Source organism: Podarcis vaucheri (assembly GCF_965113315.1).
Source record: "Podarcis vaucheri genome assembly, chromosome: 6".
Taxonomy (NCBI): Eukaryota; Metazoa; Chordata; class Lepidosauria; order Squamata; family Lacertidae; genus Podarcis; species Podarcis vaucheri.
Window position 1 is genome coordinate 10,974,215 of NC_138764.1, and position 20,524 is coordinate 10,994,738.

Genomic DNA, 20,524 nt, shown 5'->3' on the forward strand with positions numbered 1-20,524 from the left:
AGTCTTAGTGTGCAAACCATTTTGGCTTCTGTGTGTCATTTGATTGAAACCGTGGTATCTGTTCTTATCTTGAAACTTTTGGATCTAATGCCCTATATGCCCTATACATTTAAACCAGGATCCTACCGTTTTCCACGGGAACTGTAGTTTGTTCAGGATCCTAAGCGTTGTTAGAAGACCCCTATTCAACTCGCACAGCTACAACTTCCAAGGTTCCCTGTGAAGAGGGATTGATTCTTCAGCCGTGCTGTTTAAAGTGGCACGATCCTGCCTTTAATGTATATTGCAGATGGGGCCCAATTGTCTTGTACAATGCCCAGAGAAGTATTGTTATTGGGCAGCTTGTGAACCGAATGAATGTGATCAGTTCTTGAATTCAAATCTCTTCCCTGATATGATCTCACTCGCTGATCTCAGGCAAGCCGCTGTGTCTCAGCCTCAGTTTCCCCTCCGCCACCCTGATTTCTGTATGGAGAAAATATTGACATACCATGCGTTACTGAGATAAAAAAATATGGCATATGCTTTGGAGAAAAGCAGTTGACTTCTCTGGTCAGGAGTGAGTGACCAGGGGCTAAAGTTTGCTATTGTTATGTAGAAATTCTAAAAGTGAGAGGTGCAGGATTCTGTCTTGGGGCTGGGCTATTCTCTTATCTCTGCTAATCTGAGCTAGCAGAGATTCCAGACTAAAAGCAAATGGGAGATTATACCCCCCCCCAAAAGAGGGCAGTAAAAGGATGAAGGTTGAAAATAATCATGTAAGGCACTAAGCAAAATTACCCCTCCCATTTTTAAAGGGGGGCTCCTTCCTCAGACTGTTGAATGAAATAAATTGTTTGGTGTGACTTCTTGTTCAGTCCCTTCCCGTATGAAAATTAAAGGCGATATGATCGCATCTACTGTAAAGTCATATACATACAGTGGTACCTCGCAAGACGAATGCCTCGCAAGACGCGCAAGAGGAAAGAGTTTTCCGTTTTTTGAGTTGTTCCGCAAGACGAATTTCCCTATGGGCTTGCTTTGCAAGACGAAACGTCTTGCGAGTTCTTGCGAGTTTGTTTCCTTTTTCTTAAAGCCGCTAAGCCGTTAATAGCCGCTAAGCCGCTAATAGCCGTGCTTTGCAAGACAAAAAAACCACAAGACGAAGAGACTCGCAGAACGGATTAATTTCGTCTTGCGAGGCACCACTGTAGTTGCATGAAATGTATTATTGTTGCTTTAGGCTATCACAAAAAAAGACAACCACATTTTTTTTGCTCTGTCTAAAGTGATTAACTACTGTCATAAGACAGATGCGTCAACTCTTGCCAAAAAAACACCTATTTGGAAGTTTGTGAAATGTTTACAGTGACGGTAGAAGTTAGATCAGCTGTTCTAACCTTACAGGTTAGATGATAGGTCATCCACTGTTAACACGTAGTAAATAAAAAAAGGTCAGTCCTGGGCTTCTAGGAGCAACCTGTTCTTCTTGTTTGATTAAAGCAGGCAGAAGATTCACGTTGTCTGAAACACTGATTATTTAGGGCCAGTTTGCGCATTCACCCCTATCAAATGGGGATGGACTTCCTGAATTGAATTTCAGGCTGCAGATTAGGACATTTGATGTTTAACACACACACACACGCACACACACACACACACACGTGGGGGTTACCTTTGAAGGTGACCCGGAAACTACAATTAATCCAGAATGCGGCAGCTAGACTGGTGACTGGAAGCGGCCGCCGAGACCATATAACACTGGTCCTAAAAGACCTGCATTGGCTCCCAGTACGTTTCTGAGCACAATTCAAAGTGTTGGTGCTGACCTTTAAAGCCCTAAACGGCCTTGGCCCTTATACCTGAAGGAGCGTCTCCACCCCCATCGTTCTGCCCGGACACTGAGGTCCAGCACCGAGGGCCTTCTGGCGGTTCCCTCACTGCGAGAAGCTAAGCTACAGGGAACCAGGCAGAGGGCCTTCTTGGTAGTGGCACCCGCCCTGTGGAACGCCCTCCCACCAGATGTCAAAGAGATAAACCTGACATCTAAATAAGACATCTGAAGGCAGCCCTGTTCAGGGAAGTTTTAAATGTGTGACATTTTAATGTATTTTTAATCTTTGTTGGAAGCCACCCAGGGTGGCTGGGGAAAATGGGTGTGGTACAAATAATAAATTACTATTACTCTCTTCACATAGGGCTGCCTCCTTATGTGATGTTTACTATATGCAGGCTGAATAGATCATATTTTCTAAAAGGGAATGTAATGTGTATGGGTTGCTCGTGCGTAAGTTGCCGCCTCTCCAGGCTTTGTTGCCTTGCTAAACCTTTCAGTCTGGGCAGCCCTTCACTTCGTGGCTGCCTTTCACATTCTCCCCTGGCCTCCTTGCTGGCCCAAGTAGGACTAATTCAGCCAGCTAGCCCTGGAGACTATCTAATGCTTATTAGATGGATTTCCCCCAAATTGATTTCTGAACTTTATTGTTATTCATGTTTTTATACTGTATTTTATGCTGCTTTTACAATTAAGTTTTTAAACCTAGAACCCTAGAATCACAGAGTTGGAAGAGACCACAAGGGCCATTGAGTCCAACCCCCTGCCAAGCAGGAAACACCATCAGAGCACTCCTGACATATGGTTGTCAAGCCTCTGCTTAAAGACCTCCAAAGAAGGAGACTCCACCACACTCCTTGGCAGCAAATTCCACTGTCGAACAGCTCTTACTGTCAGGAAGTTCTTCCTCATGTTTAGGTGGAATCTTCTTTCTTGTAGTTTGGATCCATTGCTCCGTGTCCGCTTCTCTGGAGCAGCAGAAAACAACTTTTCTCCCTCCTCTATGTGACATCCAGCCTGCTTTTCTGAACCGGGAAGGGCGGGGTATAAATAAATAACTTGTTGTTGTTGTTGTTGTTGTTGTTGTTGTTGTTGTTATTAATGTGGCTGGCGTGCTCTGGTCCATGGGGTCACAAAGAGTCGGACACAACTAAACGACTGAACAACAACAACAAATTATGTGTTTGTTTTTTGCCACAAAGTATATAATAGAAAAGGGGGCAACAACCATTTTAAAGGTTGTTTAAAAGGTTGTCACATGGAAGATGGAGCAAGCTTGTTTTGTCCTGCTCCAGAGGGCAGGACTCGAACCAATGGCTTCAAATTACAATAAAGGAGTTTCTGGCTCAAAATCAGAAAGAACTTTCTGACAGTAAGAGCTGTTAGACGGTGGAATGTTCTCGCTTAGGAGGTTGTAGCCTCTCCTTCCTTGGAGGTTTATAAGCAGAGGTTGAATGGCCATTTATCAGGGATGCTTTAGCTGAGATTACTCCATTGCAGATTACCGTATTTTTCGCCCTATAGGACACACTTTCCCCCCTCCAAAAACGAAGGGGAAATGTGTGTGCGTCCTATGGGGTGAATGCAGACTTTCGCTGAAGCCTGGAGAGCAAGAGGGGTCAGTGCGCACCAACCCCTCTCGCTCTCCAGGCTTCAGGAAGCTACCCGCTAGCCGTGGGAGAGCTGCGCGAAGTCGCGCAGCTGTCCCACAGCTAGCGGAGAGCTTGCCTGCACCCAGAAGCTTGGGGCGTGCTGAGCTCAGCACGCCCCAGGCTTCATGCTTTGCGCAGCTCTCCCACGGCTTGCGGATAGCAGCCTGTTCTGGGGGCTGGGGTCGGAGGAAGCTTGGGCTTCCCCAGCCCCGCACCTGGGGGGGGGGAAATATATTTTTTTCTTTATTCCCCCCCAAAAAAACTAGGTGCGTCCTATGGGCCGGTGCGCCCTATGGGGCGAAAAATACATACTCCATTTCTGCTGCCCCCTTTTCTGGCCTTGCTACCCGTTTATTTCATTTATACATGCAAAATTCTTATACCACTATATCAAGAGGGCAGGATATTCTCAAGGCAGCGTACAACATTTTTAAAAAATGGAAACATAAAAAGGCAAAAGGATCAGAGCTTAAAACTGGATCCCATGGCATGGCAGGCTTGCACAAGTAAAAATGTTCCAGTGGTGAAACAAAACACTACTTGCCTAACATGTAGTGGCAATTAATTCTACAATATGGGGGCTGCCCTCTTGGGCGAATGCCATAAAGTATAAAAGGTAAAGGGACCCCTGACCATTAGGTCCAGTCGTGACCGACTCTGGGGTTGCGGCACTCATCTCGCTTTATTGGCCGAGGGAGCTGGCGTACAGCTTCCGGGTCATGTAGCCAGCATGACTAAGCCGCTTCTGGTGCACCAGAGCAGCACACGGAAACGCCGTTTACCTTCCCGCCGGAGCGGTACCTATTTATCTACTTGCACTTTGACGTGCTTTCGAACTGCTAGGTAGCAGGAGCAGGGACCGAGCAATGGGAGCTCACCCCGTCACGGGGATTCAAACCGCCGACCTTCTTATCGGCAAGTCCAAGGCTCTGTGGTTTAACCCACAGCACCACCACATCCCCTGCCATAAAGTATAGTTAGCTGTGTTTCACCCTGCATGCAATGAGACATCAGGTTCTGCTGCCCTGCTCTATTGGAATATATTGGAAGAGTATGTCCTTTCTCTTTTTCATTTCTATGTAAGTGGGTGTAGTTTTCTTGAATTTCCTCTCTTCCATCCTACAGGTTTTGTTTCCCCAAAGGAGGAATGCATCTGTCCAAAACATGACGGAGGAATTTGGGCATCTGGCTGCTGATATATGGCTACATTATCATTTACCTCTTCCATTATTCTCTAAATTAACAGATGGCCTGGTGTGGCCTCAAATCTTGAGGCTCCTTGCTTTATGGCCTAATAGCAGGGGTCAGCAAACTTTTTCAGCAGGGGGCCGGTCCACTGTCCCTCAGACCTTGTGGGAGGCCAGACTATATTTTGGAGAAAAAAATGAACAAATTCCTATGCCCCACAAATAACCCAGAGATGCATTTTAAATAAAAGGACACATTGTACTCATGTAAAAACACTGATTCCTGGACCGTCCGGGGGCTGGATTTAGAAGTCAGTTGGGCCGGATCTGGCCCCTGGGCCTTAGTTTGCCTACCCATGCCTAATAGGTCTGTGCGTCCTCCAGAAATGTGTCGCCAATCACTTTGTTATTTGATTGCCACAATTAGGACTGTCTGAACCACTTTGCAGCCATGGAAGTTTCGCCATCTCTGGGGTGGAGTGCGTCGGCTGATCAAAAAGGTCCACTTCATTGCTGCTGTGCTGGGTCAGGGCAGGAAGTGAAGAACATTTCCATCCCTTTGAGGTGGTGAGAGGAAATTGTAAGCATGGTGACTTGATTCTGCCTTCGAGTGGACTGAGTCAGCCCTCTTTCCTTTACGGGAAGCGATCCTGCAGCCTGGCAGTACAGTGGTATCTCGGGTTACATACACTTCAGGTTAAATACGCTTCAGGTCACAGACTCTGCTAACCCAGAAATAGTGCCTCGGGTTAAGAACTTTGCTTCAGGATGAGAACAGAAATCGTGCTCTGGCGGCGTGGCATCAGCAGGAGGCCCCATTAGCTAAAGTGGTGCTTTCAGGTTAAGAACGGACCTCCATAACGAATTAAGTACTTAACCTGAGGTACCACTGTATGTCTTGGCTGAGAGGTGGCAGGCATCCTTCGCTGTATTTCCGTCATTAGGGCAACTGGCGCTTCGAGGTGGTTTGAAACCCAAAGGCCTATGGCGACTCTTGTCTCGATCGGGTTTGTAATGCTGATTCTAAAGCCAGTGCTGGCCAGAATGTGGGTTTTACAGAGGCCTCCTCTGCTGTCCCTTCTGCATAAACCAGGGGTCAGCAACCTTTTTTCAGCCAAGGGCCGGTCCAGCGTCCCTCAGACCATTGTGGGGAGGGAGCGGACTATATGTTGGAGGAAAAAATATATGAACGAATTCCTATGCTCCACAAATAACCCAGAGATGCATTTTACATAAAAGGACACCTTCTACTCATGTAAAAACACGATGATTCCCGGACTGTCCACGGGCTGGATTGAGAAGTTGATCTGGCCCACAGGCCTTAGGTTGCCAAAAGGTAAAGGTAAAGGTACCCCTGCCCGTACGGGCCAGTCGTGTCCGAATCTAGGGTTGTGCGCCCATCTCACTTAAGAGGCCGGGGGCCAGCGCTGTCCGAGGACACTTCCGGGTCACGTGGCCAGCGTGACGAAGCTGCTTTGGCGATCCTGCACCAGCGCAGCACACGGAACGCCGTTTACCTTCCCGCTAGAAAGCAGTACCTATTTATCTACTTGCACTTAGGGGTGCTTTCGAACTGCTAGGTGGGCAGGAGCTGGGACCGCAAGACGGGAGCTCACCCCGCTGTGGGGATTCGAACCGCCGACCATGCGATCGGCAAGCCCTAGGCGCTGAGGTTTTACCCACAGCGCCACCCGCGTCCCTAGGTTGCCTACCCCTGGCATAAACCATGATCAGAACTCAACATAGATTAGCACCCAATGGTACGTTAGGAAAAGGTGTTAATCACCACAATTCCTGCTGCCTACTTTAAGGAAAGTGTCTGCTGTGTTGACTTCCTGCTAAAACAGGCGTGTGTGTGTGTGTGTGTGTGTGTGTGTAATATGCCAGCTTCTTTCAGTCCCAGCCAGCATGGCTCATGGTCAAGAATGGTGGAAGTTGTAGTCCAATCACATCTTGAGGGCAACAGCAAGATGCCCCCGCCCAGTGCTAAAGGACTTAGCTTACCCCATCTTTCCAAAGCCCCTGAGGGGACTGTATGAGTGAATGGGTTGCCTCAAAGAAGGGAGGCAGGTTTTGCAGAACCGAGGGAGAATTAGGCATGGCCAACCCCCAGACTTTGAGGAAGATATCTCTCTGCTCAGTATTCCTTGTTCCACGGGGAGATGGGAAATTGCTGCTTGAGTTTAGCATAGCTGTGGGTAAATGCAAATGCGTGTTGCTCTGGGCACCAGGAAGTTTGTTGTCTTTGGTAAGAGATAGTTAACCTGCGGAACTTGCTGCCAGGGGATGTTGTGATGGCTGTAATTACCGGTATACTGTATGGCTGCGTTTCTTTTCTGTTTCTTTTAAATGTTGACATACATTTGCGGATGATGGGTACGTTCATGGTTTTGAAAGCCAGGATGATCAGGAACTAGATTTCTGTTTTATGATGTTCCTGATCTGAGGGTTAGAATGTGAGGAGAATACAGTGGTACCTCGGGTTACATACTCTTCAGGTTACATATGCTTCAGGTTACACACTCCGCTAACCCAGAAATAGTGCTTCAGGTTAAGAACTTTGCTTCAGGATGAGAACAGAAATCGGGCTCTGGCGGCACGGTGGCAGCAGGAGGCCCCAATAGCTAAAGTGGTGCTTCAGGTTAAGAACAGTTTCAGGTTAAGAACGGACCTCGGGAACGAATTAAGTACTTAACCCAAGGTACCACTGTACATTCACCCTAGATCAGGCTTCCTCAACCTCAGCCCTCCAGATGTTTTTGGCCTACAACTCCCATGATCCCTAGCTAGCAGGACCAGTGGTCAGGGATGCTGGGAATTGTAGTCTCAAAACATCTGGAGGGCCGAGGTTGAGGAAGCCTGCTCTAGAGCGCTGAATCTGCAATCTATAGCTGGAGGATTGTGCCAGTGCTTGTTTTAAGATGATGACCCCAAACATTTGCTTTTAGGCTTAGACTTCCTAATCTCACCCACAGGGAGTCTACACAGTAGTTTTTGTAGCCTATACATTTCTGCTTCCAGTTGGCTTGTCAGTCAGCATAGACGGTCATGTCTCTTTCCACCCACACTCTAATGACCAGTTTTAAATGTTATCTGCCAGACATGCCATGGTTTTGGACTTTAGGAGCCCACATCATTACAGACACAGGCTGTGGGGAGCCTGCTGTGATAAGGCAGGAATGGGATTGCCTCAGCAGCTTGGAACTGCTTTGCAGTGTCTTGGAATGATGAGATAAATTAGTTATGAGTGTTGTAAGCTTAAGCCAATTTAAAAACGGGCAGCAGATTTTTAAGAATAAAAGTTAATTGCATTTAAGTATTCAATGTATGACCAGTGGCAATTGTATTCATCCAGGAGGCAGTGCTTGCTTTAAGATCATGGATGCTTTAGGACGGAATTCCGCATTGTAGGGGGTTGTGTTAGATGACCCTAATGAATAGCCTTCCAACTCTGCTATTCCTCTTATATGATTCTACGAATCGTATTGACTAATATGTGGGTTCAATCAGTCAATCAAAACTCACAGTACGAACCTACAAGTGAAAGTTGTAGTGCACAAAAATGCTGCAATAAATGTGTTAGTCTCAAGATGTGGGTGGCGCTGTGGCCTAAACCACTGAGCCCCTTGGGCTTGCCGATCGGAAGGTTGGCGGTTTGAATCCCTGTGATGGAGTGAGCTCCTGTTGCTTTGGCCGGGCTCCTGCCAACCTAGCAGTTCGAAAGCACACCAGTAAAAGTAGATAAATAGGTACCACTGTGGCGGGAAGGTAAATGGCGTTTCCGTGCGCTCTGGTTTCCTTCAAAGTGTTGTGTTGCACCAGAAGTGGCCACATGACCTGGAAAGCTGTCTGTGGACAAACGGCAGCTCTCTCGGCCTGAAAGAGAGATGAGCGGCGCAACCCCGTAGTCGCCTTTGACTGTCCAGGTGTCCTTTACCTTTACCTTTACTTTTGCAAGACTCTTCGTTGCTCCAGCTTTCCAAAGTTTCTGTGGCTTGGACTTTGAGATCACAAGGAGAGGGTGTTCTTCAACTACAGAGGAGTCTCTGGCTTGGTTCACACACCTCCCTGAGCAAAAGTTGGAAATTTAACTTTATTAAACCTTAGTTTATTAAGCTCACCATGATTAAACCACGAGATATCCCACAGACAGTTTTTCTTGTCCCCCCTCCCCACCTGATACCCCAAAAGCCCTTTGCAGCACCCCCACTTTGCCATCCCCCTTCCCGTTGGCTAAATGAAAGAGCAAGGGGATAGAAATCTTCTCACATTTTCTTTTCCCAGGGGCCATTCGCCGTCCATTCCCTTCCTCCATTAAAGAAACACTCAAAAATCTTAGCAGTGTAGACCACAAAACATGATCCAACCAAAACTGAGCAAGGGGTCCCATTGATTCCAGTGGTCTCACCCTCCCATTGAAATGAATGGGACCAGTGACTGCTTGTGCCTCTAGTTTTTAAGAGACAGATTTAAAATTCTCAGTGTTTTGGTAGCAGATTATGGTCCCCACAAGTGGCTGTCATTTCCTGACCTTTATCTCTCTCCATTGATGTCCTGGTGGTGTTCATTCTTATTCATATGGGCCATACCTTTTCAGTCTTGCATTTATTAGTAATGATTTGTGCTACATAAACCTTTTATTTGCCTCAGGGATAACTGGTGGGGAGATAATCTTTTTTCTCTGCTCTATTGATGTGTGTCTCATCTGTGTTTTGGGGAGAGCATCATCTCTTGTAAAGGAAGTCAATCAATTGGTGCACTGAAGAGAAACAGGTACAATTAACCGGTCATTACCTTCCTTGTAGGGCAGGGGTCAGTAAGCTAAGGCCCATGGGCCACAAGTAGCCCACAGGGGTCATTTAACCGGCCCACGAGCCACGCCCGAATCTAGCTGCCCGCTCGGTGGGTCCCCCCGTGCTGCGCTAAACTGGTACGGGGACTCACTTCCGCGGCGCTGGAAATTGCATCTGCACAGACGCAGACACTGAAAATTGCAGGCGTGCGAGCTATCCAGCCCTCAGAGGGGTCTCCGCTGGAGTGAACTGGCCCAGGCGAGATAAACCTTGCTGACCCCTTTTGTTGGGAGTTCCCTTTTCGGTTTCCTTTCAATGGGAAACAGAGGGATTGGGAGGCTGCTGAAACACCCTGGACTTCTCCACTGCTCATGCCTTGCCCTACAGATTCGATTTCATAGAATCATAGAGTTGGAAGAGACCACAAGGGCCATTGAGTCCAACCCCCTGCCAAGCAGGAAACACCATCAGAGCACTCCTGACATATGGTTGTCAAGCCTCTGCTTAAAGACCTCCAAAGAAGGAGACTCCACCACACTCCTTGGTAGCAAATTCCACTGTCGAACAGCTCTTACTGTCAGGAAGTTCTTCCTAATGTTTAGGTGGAATCTTCTTTCTTGTAGTTTGGATCCATTGCTCCATGTCCGCTTCTCTGGAGCAGCAGAAAACAACCTTTCTCCCTCCTCTATGTGACATCCTTTTATATATTTGAACATGGCTATCCTATCACCCCTTAACCTCCTCTTCTCCAGGCTAAACATGCCCAGCTCCCTTAGCCGTTCCTCATAATGCCCAGCTCCCTTAGCCGTTCCTTGCTTCAGAATCTATGTTTCTGTATGCGTGTTTTGAAAGAATCCATTGGTTAATTGCTTTTCCATTCAGCGATAGAAAGGTCCCATGAATCTTGCAAATGCTGACTACTATTAGTTTTCAAGTGATATTGTAGGAGAAGAGGGGAGTTGCGTCTCTCAAGTTTCTCTCTCTCATCTCTGCATTTCATGGAGAAATGACTTTTAAAGTGACTTTAAAAGTCAGAGTTTACTCAAAGTGCGCCTACTGCCAAACATCTCTGATGTGAGCGGGCTGACCTGTAGTGTTTGTTCTCCAACCCAGAATCTCCTAGCTCAGTTGGAGCTGGAGCTGGACTTGAGGTGCTAAGAGACTGGGGGCTCCATCTACACTTAAGGTTTGAAGGACGCCATACCACTTTGAACACTTGTGGCCTCCCCCAAGGAATAATGGGAACTGTAGTTTTTTCAGGGTGCTGAGAGTTATTAGGAGACCTGGTTTCACCTCCCTGAGCTACAGTTTGCAGAGTGATTTAACACCCCAGGGAACTCTGGAAATGGTAGCTCTGTGAGGGGAGTTGAGGTCTCCTCAAAACTCTCAGCACCCTTAAACAAACCACAGTTTCCAGGATCCCTTGGCGAAAGGCACGCCTGGTTAAAGGGGTATGACATTGCTTTCAGTCTGTAGTGCAGATTGTGGCTGGTGTTGCAGAATACGTATACTGCCTTGCCTAGACAAGGTTAGGAGGCTGTGCTCCTATTATTTACTCTTCATAATGTTTCCCATTTGCTAGGAGCTGATCTTTCAGTGTGGGGTCAGCTGTTGACACAAGGCAGAGGCACCCTCGCTGCCTTGTTTGCTTGCAAGAAACCTTTTCATTTCAGCAAGACTACAGAGCCATAAAATTTAGTTATTTATGTCTGCTTTTAAAGTATTATCTATGTTTTTAATGATAATTATCTTAGGTGTGTGCATTATTCAATTTTGGGGGATTAAAAATCTGCTTTATCAATAATTTTATTGTGTACTCTGCTTATAAGAAGGGACGCGGATGGCGCCTAGGACTTGCTGATCAGAAGGTTGGCGGTTCGAATCCCCACAACGGGGTGAGCTCCCCTGCTCCTGCCAACCTAGCAGTTCGAAAGCATGTCAAAGTGCAAGTAGATAAATAGGTATCACTCTGGTGGGAAGGTAAACAGCGTTTCCGTGTGCTGCTCTGGTTCGCCAGAAGTGGCTTAGTCATGCTGGCCACATGACTTGGAAGCCGTACGCCGGCTCCCTTGGCCAATAAAGCGAGATGAGCACCGCAACCCCAGAGTCGGCCACGACTGGGCCTAATGGTCAGGGGTCCCTTTACCCCTTTACTTTTACTGCTTATAAGAGCTTTGTGATTAAGTATCCTCTCAGTCTTCCTAAATTGACAAATACCCAGCCTGTCCAATCCAGGGGTTCATTTTGCCTTCCAATTGTAGGGGACAATGTTGCATGCACCTATTTCAGTTGGCTCATCTGGACTCGACTGCTTTTTTGGAATTTCCCCAGCATTAATAAAGCTTCCGATTGCCTGTGCACACCCACATCCCCCTGCCATCCACCCCCCACCCCAATTGGGCCCACCTAATTTCCACAGCTGCAGAGTATAAAATGTGCAGGTCTTGCTTCAAGGGGGAAACTGGGACAAACCTTCCGGGTTTGTTTCTTTTTAAAGAGATGTTGCCTTATTAGGTAAATTATCTTTGTGGCCCTGAAGGACTTCACAAAAGCACATTTGGCATTTTGTGCCACTTTCCTACAATTTATCTTTTCCAGTACCACGCTGATGCTTTGCCTTTCCTCTCGCTTTCCTCGTTCTTGCGTTGTCCATCAAGAACTGCCTTGGTAAGCTAACAATCTCTGGGAACCCCTCAAGTTGGGGACGATTTGGGGAAGGCTGAGTAATGTGTTGTGTTCAGAATGGCGCACGTCCGTGGTATGTTTCAAAGTCCTTTTTTACCGGCATCAGGTCATTATGATTACCCCTATTAGGTTAAATGAGGAAATGGAGATCAAGAGAGTTGCCCAACATCTTGCTGAGTCAGTGGCAGAGATGGAAACGCAAATGCTTCTCCCGTAGGAAGTGATAATTGGCATGTTCTTAGTCCCAGGCTACAGCTCTCGTCATCTGTGGGAAGGACAGCTTGTATTCTGCATGGAATCTGAGGGAACAGAAGCGAAGCAAAATGACTCACGGTGGACGCTGCAATCTCCCTTGCCTCTCTGTCGTCTTGGTGTTCTGCCACTCTTGCCTTCTTCTGCTCGATCTCGATTTTTCCAATTTTATACTCTGGGCACCTTGAGCAGTCCCATTGTCTCTCGGTGTCTATGATTCTTTGCCTGACCAAACCCCAGGCTTAGAAAGGCTTGAGAGGCGATGGGTGTGGTAACTGAGGCCAAGTTCCGATGAGTTCAGCAAAGCAATTCCGGTAAATCTGTGCCTGAGCTGGGATGTGACCTCCGGCCTTGTAGGTCCACGTGCAGCCTCTGTCTTCAAGGTAGTCTGGGCTATGTAGTTTGGCCACGGATCAAGCATGTGGATGGGCGAGCATCTTTGCCACTCCCATGAAACAAGAGTAAGGCGTGGCAAGGAATGGGAATTTTAACAAGGGCTTCCTTAATCTCCAAGACAGTTGGGACCAAAAGCCTAGGGTGGAGCAGCTGGGATTTGGGCTGCTGTTGTGACTCCCTGCTAAGGGTGGCAACTGAGAGTGTCTCCTGATGCAGAGGGTTTGCAATGTGCTGTCTGGAAATAGCTCTCTTGGTTAACGCCTTCTGCTGTTCCCTGTAGTAACATGTCCTGAGTCTGAATTTGAGTTCCTTGAATTTGCTCAACACAATGTTTTGACGGATGTCGAGGGAATACAGTGGTACCTCGGGTTACAGACGCTTCAGGTTGCAGACGCTTCAGGTTAGAGACTCCGCTAACCCAGGAATAGTACCTCGGTTAAGAACTTTGCTTCAGGATGAGAACAGAAATCGTGCTTTGGCTGCGCGGCGGCAGCGGGAGGCCCCACTAGCTAGAGTGGTGCTTCAGGTTAAGAACAGTTTCAGGTTAAGGACGGACCTCCAGAACGAATTAAGTACTTAACCCGAGGTACCACTGTAATGGAATGAGACTAAAGATGGCAGGGTCAAGACTGGAGGCCCAGAGGCAAGCAAGATGTTGAGGAAACTTGTGGGGTTGGGGGGGGGGAAGCAGTTTAGTCTGTGCCTGAGGAACCAGCTCAGAGTCGGCTCTTCTGGACCAGGGTATTCCTGGTAGATGCAATATGGCACATGTGGCTCCTATGATTTTATTCTTACAACATCCCTGCATGGCAGGCAGATTATGACTGGTCTGAGGTTGCCCATTGGACTTCATGGTCCAAGCTGCAACTTGAATCCAGGTTTCCCTGGCCTTAGTCTAACATTTTAGTAACACATGAAAGGAGCCTTGCCTGGGTCAAGCCAACTGTCTGTCTGGACCAATATTCTTCCTCTGTCAGGCCCAAATCCTGATACTTTAGGATTTTTTTGAAGTGCTAAACGCATATATAAGCACCACTGTATTTCATGCTGTCCTTCTTAAGCCTCTTGCAAGTATAAGATATGGGGACAGCGAAACCTCATGAAAATCCAGGTCAAATAATTCCTGCAGTAATGTCCAAATTAACATATTTTCTAACAGATCGAGAAAGAAGACAATTTCTTGGCAAAACAGCAGAAGGGTATTGATTATAGTAAGAGATACGGTTTTGAGCCCAATAAGATTTATGGATTTATGATGTGCTAATATTTGTGAAGGAGCGTTATGGAATATATATCATTTCTTACGAGGTAGATCAAGGACCTCATGAGAATGCTGCTTTAGAATTATTTTAACATGGGATCACTGCCGGTAGGAAGATTAAAGCATATCTTCTGGGTAAGCGTTTGGTTAGTAACCTTATTGTTAAGTGGTTATTTAGAGATCATGGTTTTGTTGCTCAGTTATGATTAAGAATCTTATTCATTTTGTGTTATAATTACATATGCTGCTATGATAAGAAATAAATAATAAATAAATAAATAAATAAGAAAATGGGAGGGACCCATTTGTTGGCAGAAGCCAACAAACTTCCAATCCCCACAGACTTTTGTTCTTTTCAAAAAGTGTATTTCCATTGCCCTTCATCAGGGATTTTCTGGGTTGTTGGTACTTCCTAAAATGTGGTCTTTGATGGGTTGAACCTTTTCTATGCATTAGAATGGGGTTCTTGACCAACTTTATGAATAAGTTGATCCCATCTTACACAACTCCTTATTAAATTGCCACACACGTCTGTTCATGGAGAGTGACAATCTCAATGTCTAGATAAATATATAGAGTTGTATAGTCTGTATGTGAACTTCAGCCTTTCCGGCCATTAAAAGCTCTCCAGTCATCTCCCAGGTCATCGTCTCCTCCTCCTCTTTGATTTCATCCTTCTCCTTGCTCCTCTTTCAACCTTCACCTTGGTTGGCCTGCAGGACCCCTCCTCCTCTTCACTTCTGTTCCTGCTTCTCTTCCTACCTTTTGTTCCCATGATCTTTCTTCCTATCCAACTCTTTGCCTCTCAAGGCTCAGCCAGTCTCTGTCATAAGCTAAAAACCACACGGAAGATAATACTAGTCAACTTTGTTCCAGCAATTTTTCTGTACTGTAGAAGAATGAGCAGGTGTATTCCTTAACACAACACACAGGTTTTCAACCTTTTTGAGTCCACGGCTCCCTTGGCCAACGGCATTCTTTCTGTGGCACCCCTGTGGGGGCTCAGGGGCCCAGTTATGTCACCCCTTGCCTGCAGAGCTGGCAGCCTCTCACCCTTTTTCGAACACCCTTCCTTGTAGAGTGTTCCCTCAGCCTCCTCTCCTCTCCCCTCTCCTTGGGACAGCGGCTGCTGGCACCCCTGGTCTCTGAGCTGCCCCCCCTCCACCCCAAAGAGAGGTGCCTCCACACACTGCCCCACAGGGGCCTGGGAAGCACCCCCTGGCCAGCCCCAGAGACACCATTCACCTGCTGAGCCTGCTGCAACAAAAAGCTGTGCAAGCCTTGGGAGGGAGAGACACAAGATGCGAGGAAGGGGGGGAAAGAGGGATGGAGGCCAGTGTTGCCCATGGCACCCCTGACCATCATTCAAGGCACCCCAGGGTGCAACAGCACACTGGCTGAAAACCACTGTCTTAATAGAGTGGAAAGGAAATAACGCCATCTGTCTGTCTCTATCATCTCTATCTATCTATCTATCTATCTATCTATCTATCTATCTATCTATCTATCATCTATCTATCTATCTATCTATCAATCATCTATCTATCTCTATCTATCCTCTCTCTCTCTCTCTCTCTCTCCCCCTCCCTCCCTCCCTCCCTCCCTCTCTCCCCCCCTCTCTCTCTCACACACACATCTATCTCTCATCTATCTCTCATCTATATCTATCTATCTATCTATCTATCTATCTATCTATCTATCTATCTATCTATCATCTATCTATCTATCATCTCTCTCTCTCTCTCTCTCTCTCTCTCTCTCTCTCTCTCTCTCTCTCTCTCTCTCTCTCTCTTTATCTATCTATCATCTATCTAATCTTAACCCGAGGTACTATTTCTGGGTTAGTCTGTAACCTGAAGCGTCTGTAACCTGAAGCGTCTGTAACCCGAGGTACCACTCTATCTATCTATCTATCTATCTATCTATCTATCTATCATCTACAGTGGTGCCCCGCAAGACGAATGCCTCGCAAGACGGAAAACCCGCTAGACGAAAGGGTTTTCCGTTTTGGAGGTGCTTCGCAAAAAGAATTTCTTATGGCCTTGCTTCGCAAGACGAAAATGTCTTGCGAGTTCCTGCGGGGTTTCCCCCCCCTTTTCCCAAGCCGCTAAGCCGCTTATCAGCTGATTCTAAGCCGCTAAGCCGCTTAACAGCTGATCCACTAAGCCGCTTAACAGCTGATCTGCTAAGCCGCTTATCAGCTGATCCGCTAAGCCCGCTAAGCCGCTAATAGCGCTAATCCGCTAAGCCGCTAATGGGCTTGCTTTGCAAGACGAAAAAACCGCAAGACGAAGAGACTCGCGGAACGGATTCTTTTTGTCTTGCGAGGCACCACTCTATCTATCTATCTATCTATCTATCTATCTATCTATCTATCTAAAATAATAATTTTTATTCTGCTGTCTGTATCTTATTCCCCCTCCAGATTGGAGACCTGCTGTGACTCTGGGGGTCCTAGACTGTGCTGAGGCGAGCAACCAGAAAATCTGCTCGGATTTCGGAATCACCGGCTACCCAACACTGAAGGTAAAGTTGCCTTTGGGGTAGGTGAGGGCAAGTTCAAGGGTGGCGGCGCTGCAGCTAGTTCAGCTGGACCCTCCTATTGTGTTAGGATTGATGCTGAATGCACTGTGCCTTTGCAGAAGGGAAGCAGGAGAGCAGGAGTCCCCAAACTGAAGGAGGGGGCTCTTTCTGTAAAACCAGGCCTTTGTTCAGAAGGCAAAGCAGGAAAATCCGGTTTGCCTGGTTAAACGGAGAGATTTGATTGATCATAGTTCTATGCTGCTTTCTCAAATTGACTTACAAACAATAAATAACAGTAGCATAACAAAACACAAAAGAACACCACAAATACAATGTAAATACAGTGGTACCTTGGGTTACATACCCTTCAGGTTACACACTCCGCTAACCCAGAAATAGTGCTTCAGGTTAAGAACTTTGCTTCAGGATGAGAACAGAAATTTTCCTCCGGTGGTGCGGCAGCAGCAGGAGGCCCCATTAGCTAAAGTGGTGCTTCAGGTTAAGAACAGTTTCAGGTTAAGTACGGACCTCCGGAACAAATTAAGTACTTAACCTGAGGTACCACTGTAATATAAAACAATAAACAAATCATCAAGAAAATAATTGCAACCTATAAACCGAAACAGCAACTAAAAAATAAGCTAAACATCACAATTACAGCAAGTCATGCTATATGATTAACAAATCATTTATAATCTATAAAACGTTAATAGCATTAACAAAATAGCAACTGGGGGGGAAAGCTAATTGCTGTTAAGTTCATACATACACTTCCCATGCCCCCATGCTTCATAATCTTTCACTCTGTTCAGTTCATTAAAATACGCATAGAATACACACAACGCCCATTGCTAAGCCTTCTCAGCCCAACGCTGCTCCTCCTGGGGTCCTCAGGCCATGGGGGAGACTGTGGGGCAGGGCTGGTGGGAGCCAGTGAGCTTGTAGGCCCTGGGCGCTGGTTGAAGGTCCTGCTGCTCACCTATCTCATCTCAGTAATGGAGATTACTGAGCAAGGATGGATGGAGCAAATAGAGTTACCTGTGTGTACCTGCAGGAACCCTTCCTAAACAAAAGATCTCCCTTGCAACAATGTCGTCAGAAGCACCTATAAACTTTTACTAGCCTACCTGCCCTCACATACCTGTGTTAGCCAATTGTGGTGATGATGAGAACCATGGCTCTTCTGGTTTACAAAAAGCTTCCCCACCTAGCTATCTGGTTTCTGACTCACCTGCTTTGCCAGGCAAGCAGAGTGGATTTATTTTTATTTTTAGCAAGCATTTTTATTAAGAGGATAGAAGCTGAAAACAGCTGTGTTTAATAGAAAGCAGCTGAACGGATTTTGAAGTTTAAGCACTTTGCTTCTATGCAAAATATTTTTTGAAATTGTTGTTGTTTCCAGCAAATTTGTATTAGTTTTCCAAATTTATAACAAACAAATAGAAAAAAGAATCAAAAAACAAACAAACGTTTATCCTAATTGTAATCGTTCCACTTTTGTTAACATTTTTGGGTGACTTCCTCGAATCCCCCTGGCTGAGTTTCCATATAGATCCTTGTAGCATTTTTCCGAAACTATTTTCACTAAAATTTACTTAGTCAATTAACATCTTTCTTTCTTTTCATTTTAACTTAACATAGTATTCTACAACATCACATATTTAAATCCTAGGCCTAGCTGATACTCGCAAGTAAGTCTATTTAATTTATTTTAACATATTTAGCTAAGTAGTCTTTGAATTTATTCCATTCCTCTTGGTATTCCTCCTCCTTCTGGTCGCAGACTCTTCTGGTCAGCTCGGCTAGCTCCCAAAAGTCCACCATCTTCATCTGCCATTCCTCCACTGTTGGCACTTCTTGTGATTAAAATTGTTGTTGTTAATATACTGCCCTTCATCTGAAAGTCACAGGGTGGTTTACAACATAAAAATGCAAAATACATAACATAATAACAAAACAAAAAAATCGCACACACCCCAAAGTTGTTGCTTATTGGTAATCCTGTGTTTGCCTTCGTTCCCATGGTCTAGGAATGCAGTAAGCATCAGGGCTGGTTCATATGGGAAAATTGGCTTGTTTTCTGTTTCTTCCTCTGACCATAGCACTGGGCTTGAGAAACTCCCCCATTCCCTTACTTCCACCTGCGTCGTCGTCATCATCATCATCATCATAACAACAACAACAATTTATTTTTTTATACCCCGCCCATCTGGCTGGGTTTCCCCAGCCACTTTGGGCGGCTTCCGGCAAAATATTAAAATACAATGGTCTGTTAAACATTAAAAGCTTCCCTGAACAGGGCTGCCTTCAGATGACTTCTAAAAGTCTGGTAGTTGTTTTTCTCTTTGTTTTTGTTTTTTTATAATATTTTATTAGGTTTTATCAATAGAAAAGTTTAGAAAAATGCAAAAAACGAAAAAGATACAAAATTACAAAATACAAAAATACAGACATTAAACACAAAGATAGAAAAAGAAAAAACACATATAAAAGAAAAACAAAAATTCCCTCTTTCTTAGTTTCTCATCTTTAGTTAACTTATTTTCCTGACTTCCTCGCGTCTCCCATTTTTGTATCCCTTTTAGAAATTGGTTCAGCAAATTCATGTCCTATTAGTTTATCTATTATTAATCCCATCTTACATTTTACCTTGTTGCTAGAACCCCTTCAATTCATTTCAATGTCATCAGCATTCAAAAATTTTACAATATTTCTGCAAATAAGTTTTAAATTTCCTCCAATCTTCTTCCACCAACTCTTCTTCCTGGTCTCGGATTCTGCCAGTCATTTCCGCCATCTCCATATAGTCTATTTCCATATAGTCTATTTGTTTTTCTCTTTGGCATCTGGTGGGAGGGCGTTCCACAGGGTGGGTGCCACTACCGAGAAGGCCCTCAGCCTGGTTCCCTGTAACCTCACTTCTCGCAGTGAGGGAACCACCAGAAGGCCCTCGGCGCTGGACCTCAGTGTCCAGGCAGAACGATGGAGGTGGAGACACTCCTTCAGGTATACTGGACCAAGGCCGTTTAGGGCTTTAAAGGTCAGCACCAACACTTTGAATTGTGCTCGGAAACGTACTGGGAGCTGGGAGGAGGATTTGTCCTACTAAATGGACATTCATTTGCTGCTCCTACTGCTTCCAGATAATGGACCCAGAAGGTGGGGATGCTGCTACCGTAGTTCCACAGGAACGATTGTGTGAGTGTTTTGCGCGTTAGAAGTTAGAACTGGGAACTGGACACGGCCGTGAAAAGCCTGACGCAATGGCTCCAACAATATCTGGTCTCCTTTTGCGCAGTACCTTGCCTCTGACCCTCTTTCTGTGTTTATTGTCAAGCCCCCATGACTGGCTTGTAGGAAGAAGCCAGGCTCATTCCTGTGGGGACCTTGACTACATTGCTGGGTAGGAATAATTAGTGTCTTTAGAAAACCTTGGGATAAGTGCCAAAACCTCACCAGAAAATGGTTAGGCTTGAAATGAATTGTTCCCAGCTCTCCTAAGGAAAGAATGTTCCTCAGAGGCACACTCATTAGCATTTATATGGTCCTTTTCCTCGGGGCATGAAGATTTTCACAGTATTTCAGCTGCTCTTGCAACATTTTTTTAAGGTAAGCCATAGCGCATTTAGAGTAAGCTTTAGGGAACAGTGGCTTGCCTAGTTAAAGCTGTTTTCAAGCATGAGGTGAGATTTGAACTGGGAACCTTCCAGTTCTGAACTCACGCTCATAACTGCTATGATGATTTGATGGAGCTGTGTGATCTATCCCAGAGGCATGTACTGGAATCCGTTGAAAGGAAAGTTAGGGCAGCCCCAAGGAATGCAGGCACAGAGAAACCATGGCTAGTCTAATGGCATACTAAGATGGATGCATTGCATCAAGAAATAGATGCAATGCATTCATCTTAGTGTGCCATTAGAATAGCCATAGTTTCTGTCCTCCCAGAAGCTCTCCTTTCTACA

At 45.9% G+C, this 20,524-nt stretch overlaps 1 protein-coding gene across 1 annotated transcript in view; it reads left to right on the plus strand.

The window, feature by feature from the left end:
* QSOX1 (quiescin sulfhydryl oxidase 1) overlaps nt 1-20,524 on the plus strand; it is an 84,200-nt gene that overhangs the window by 7,440 nt on the left and 56,236 nt on the right. Inside the window, exon 2 of the mRNA XM_082229068.1 lies at nt 16,465-16,565. Within this exon, the coding sequence (XP_082085194.1) occupies nt 16,465-16,565 (101 nt within the window). The remainder of the gene's footprint in view (nt 1-16,464; nt 16,566-20,524) is intronic.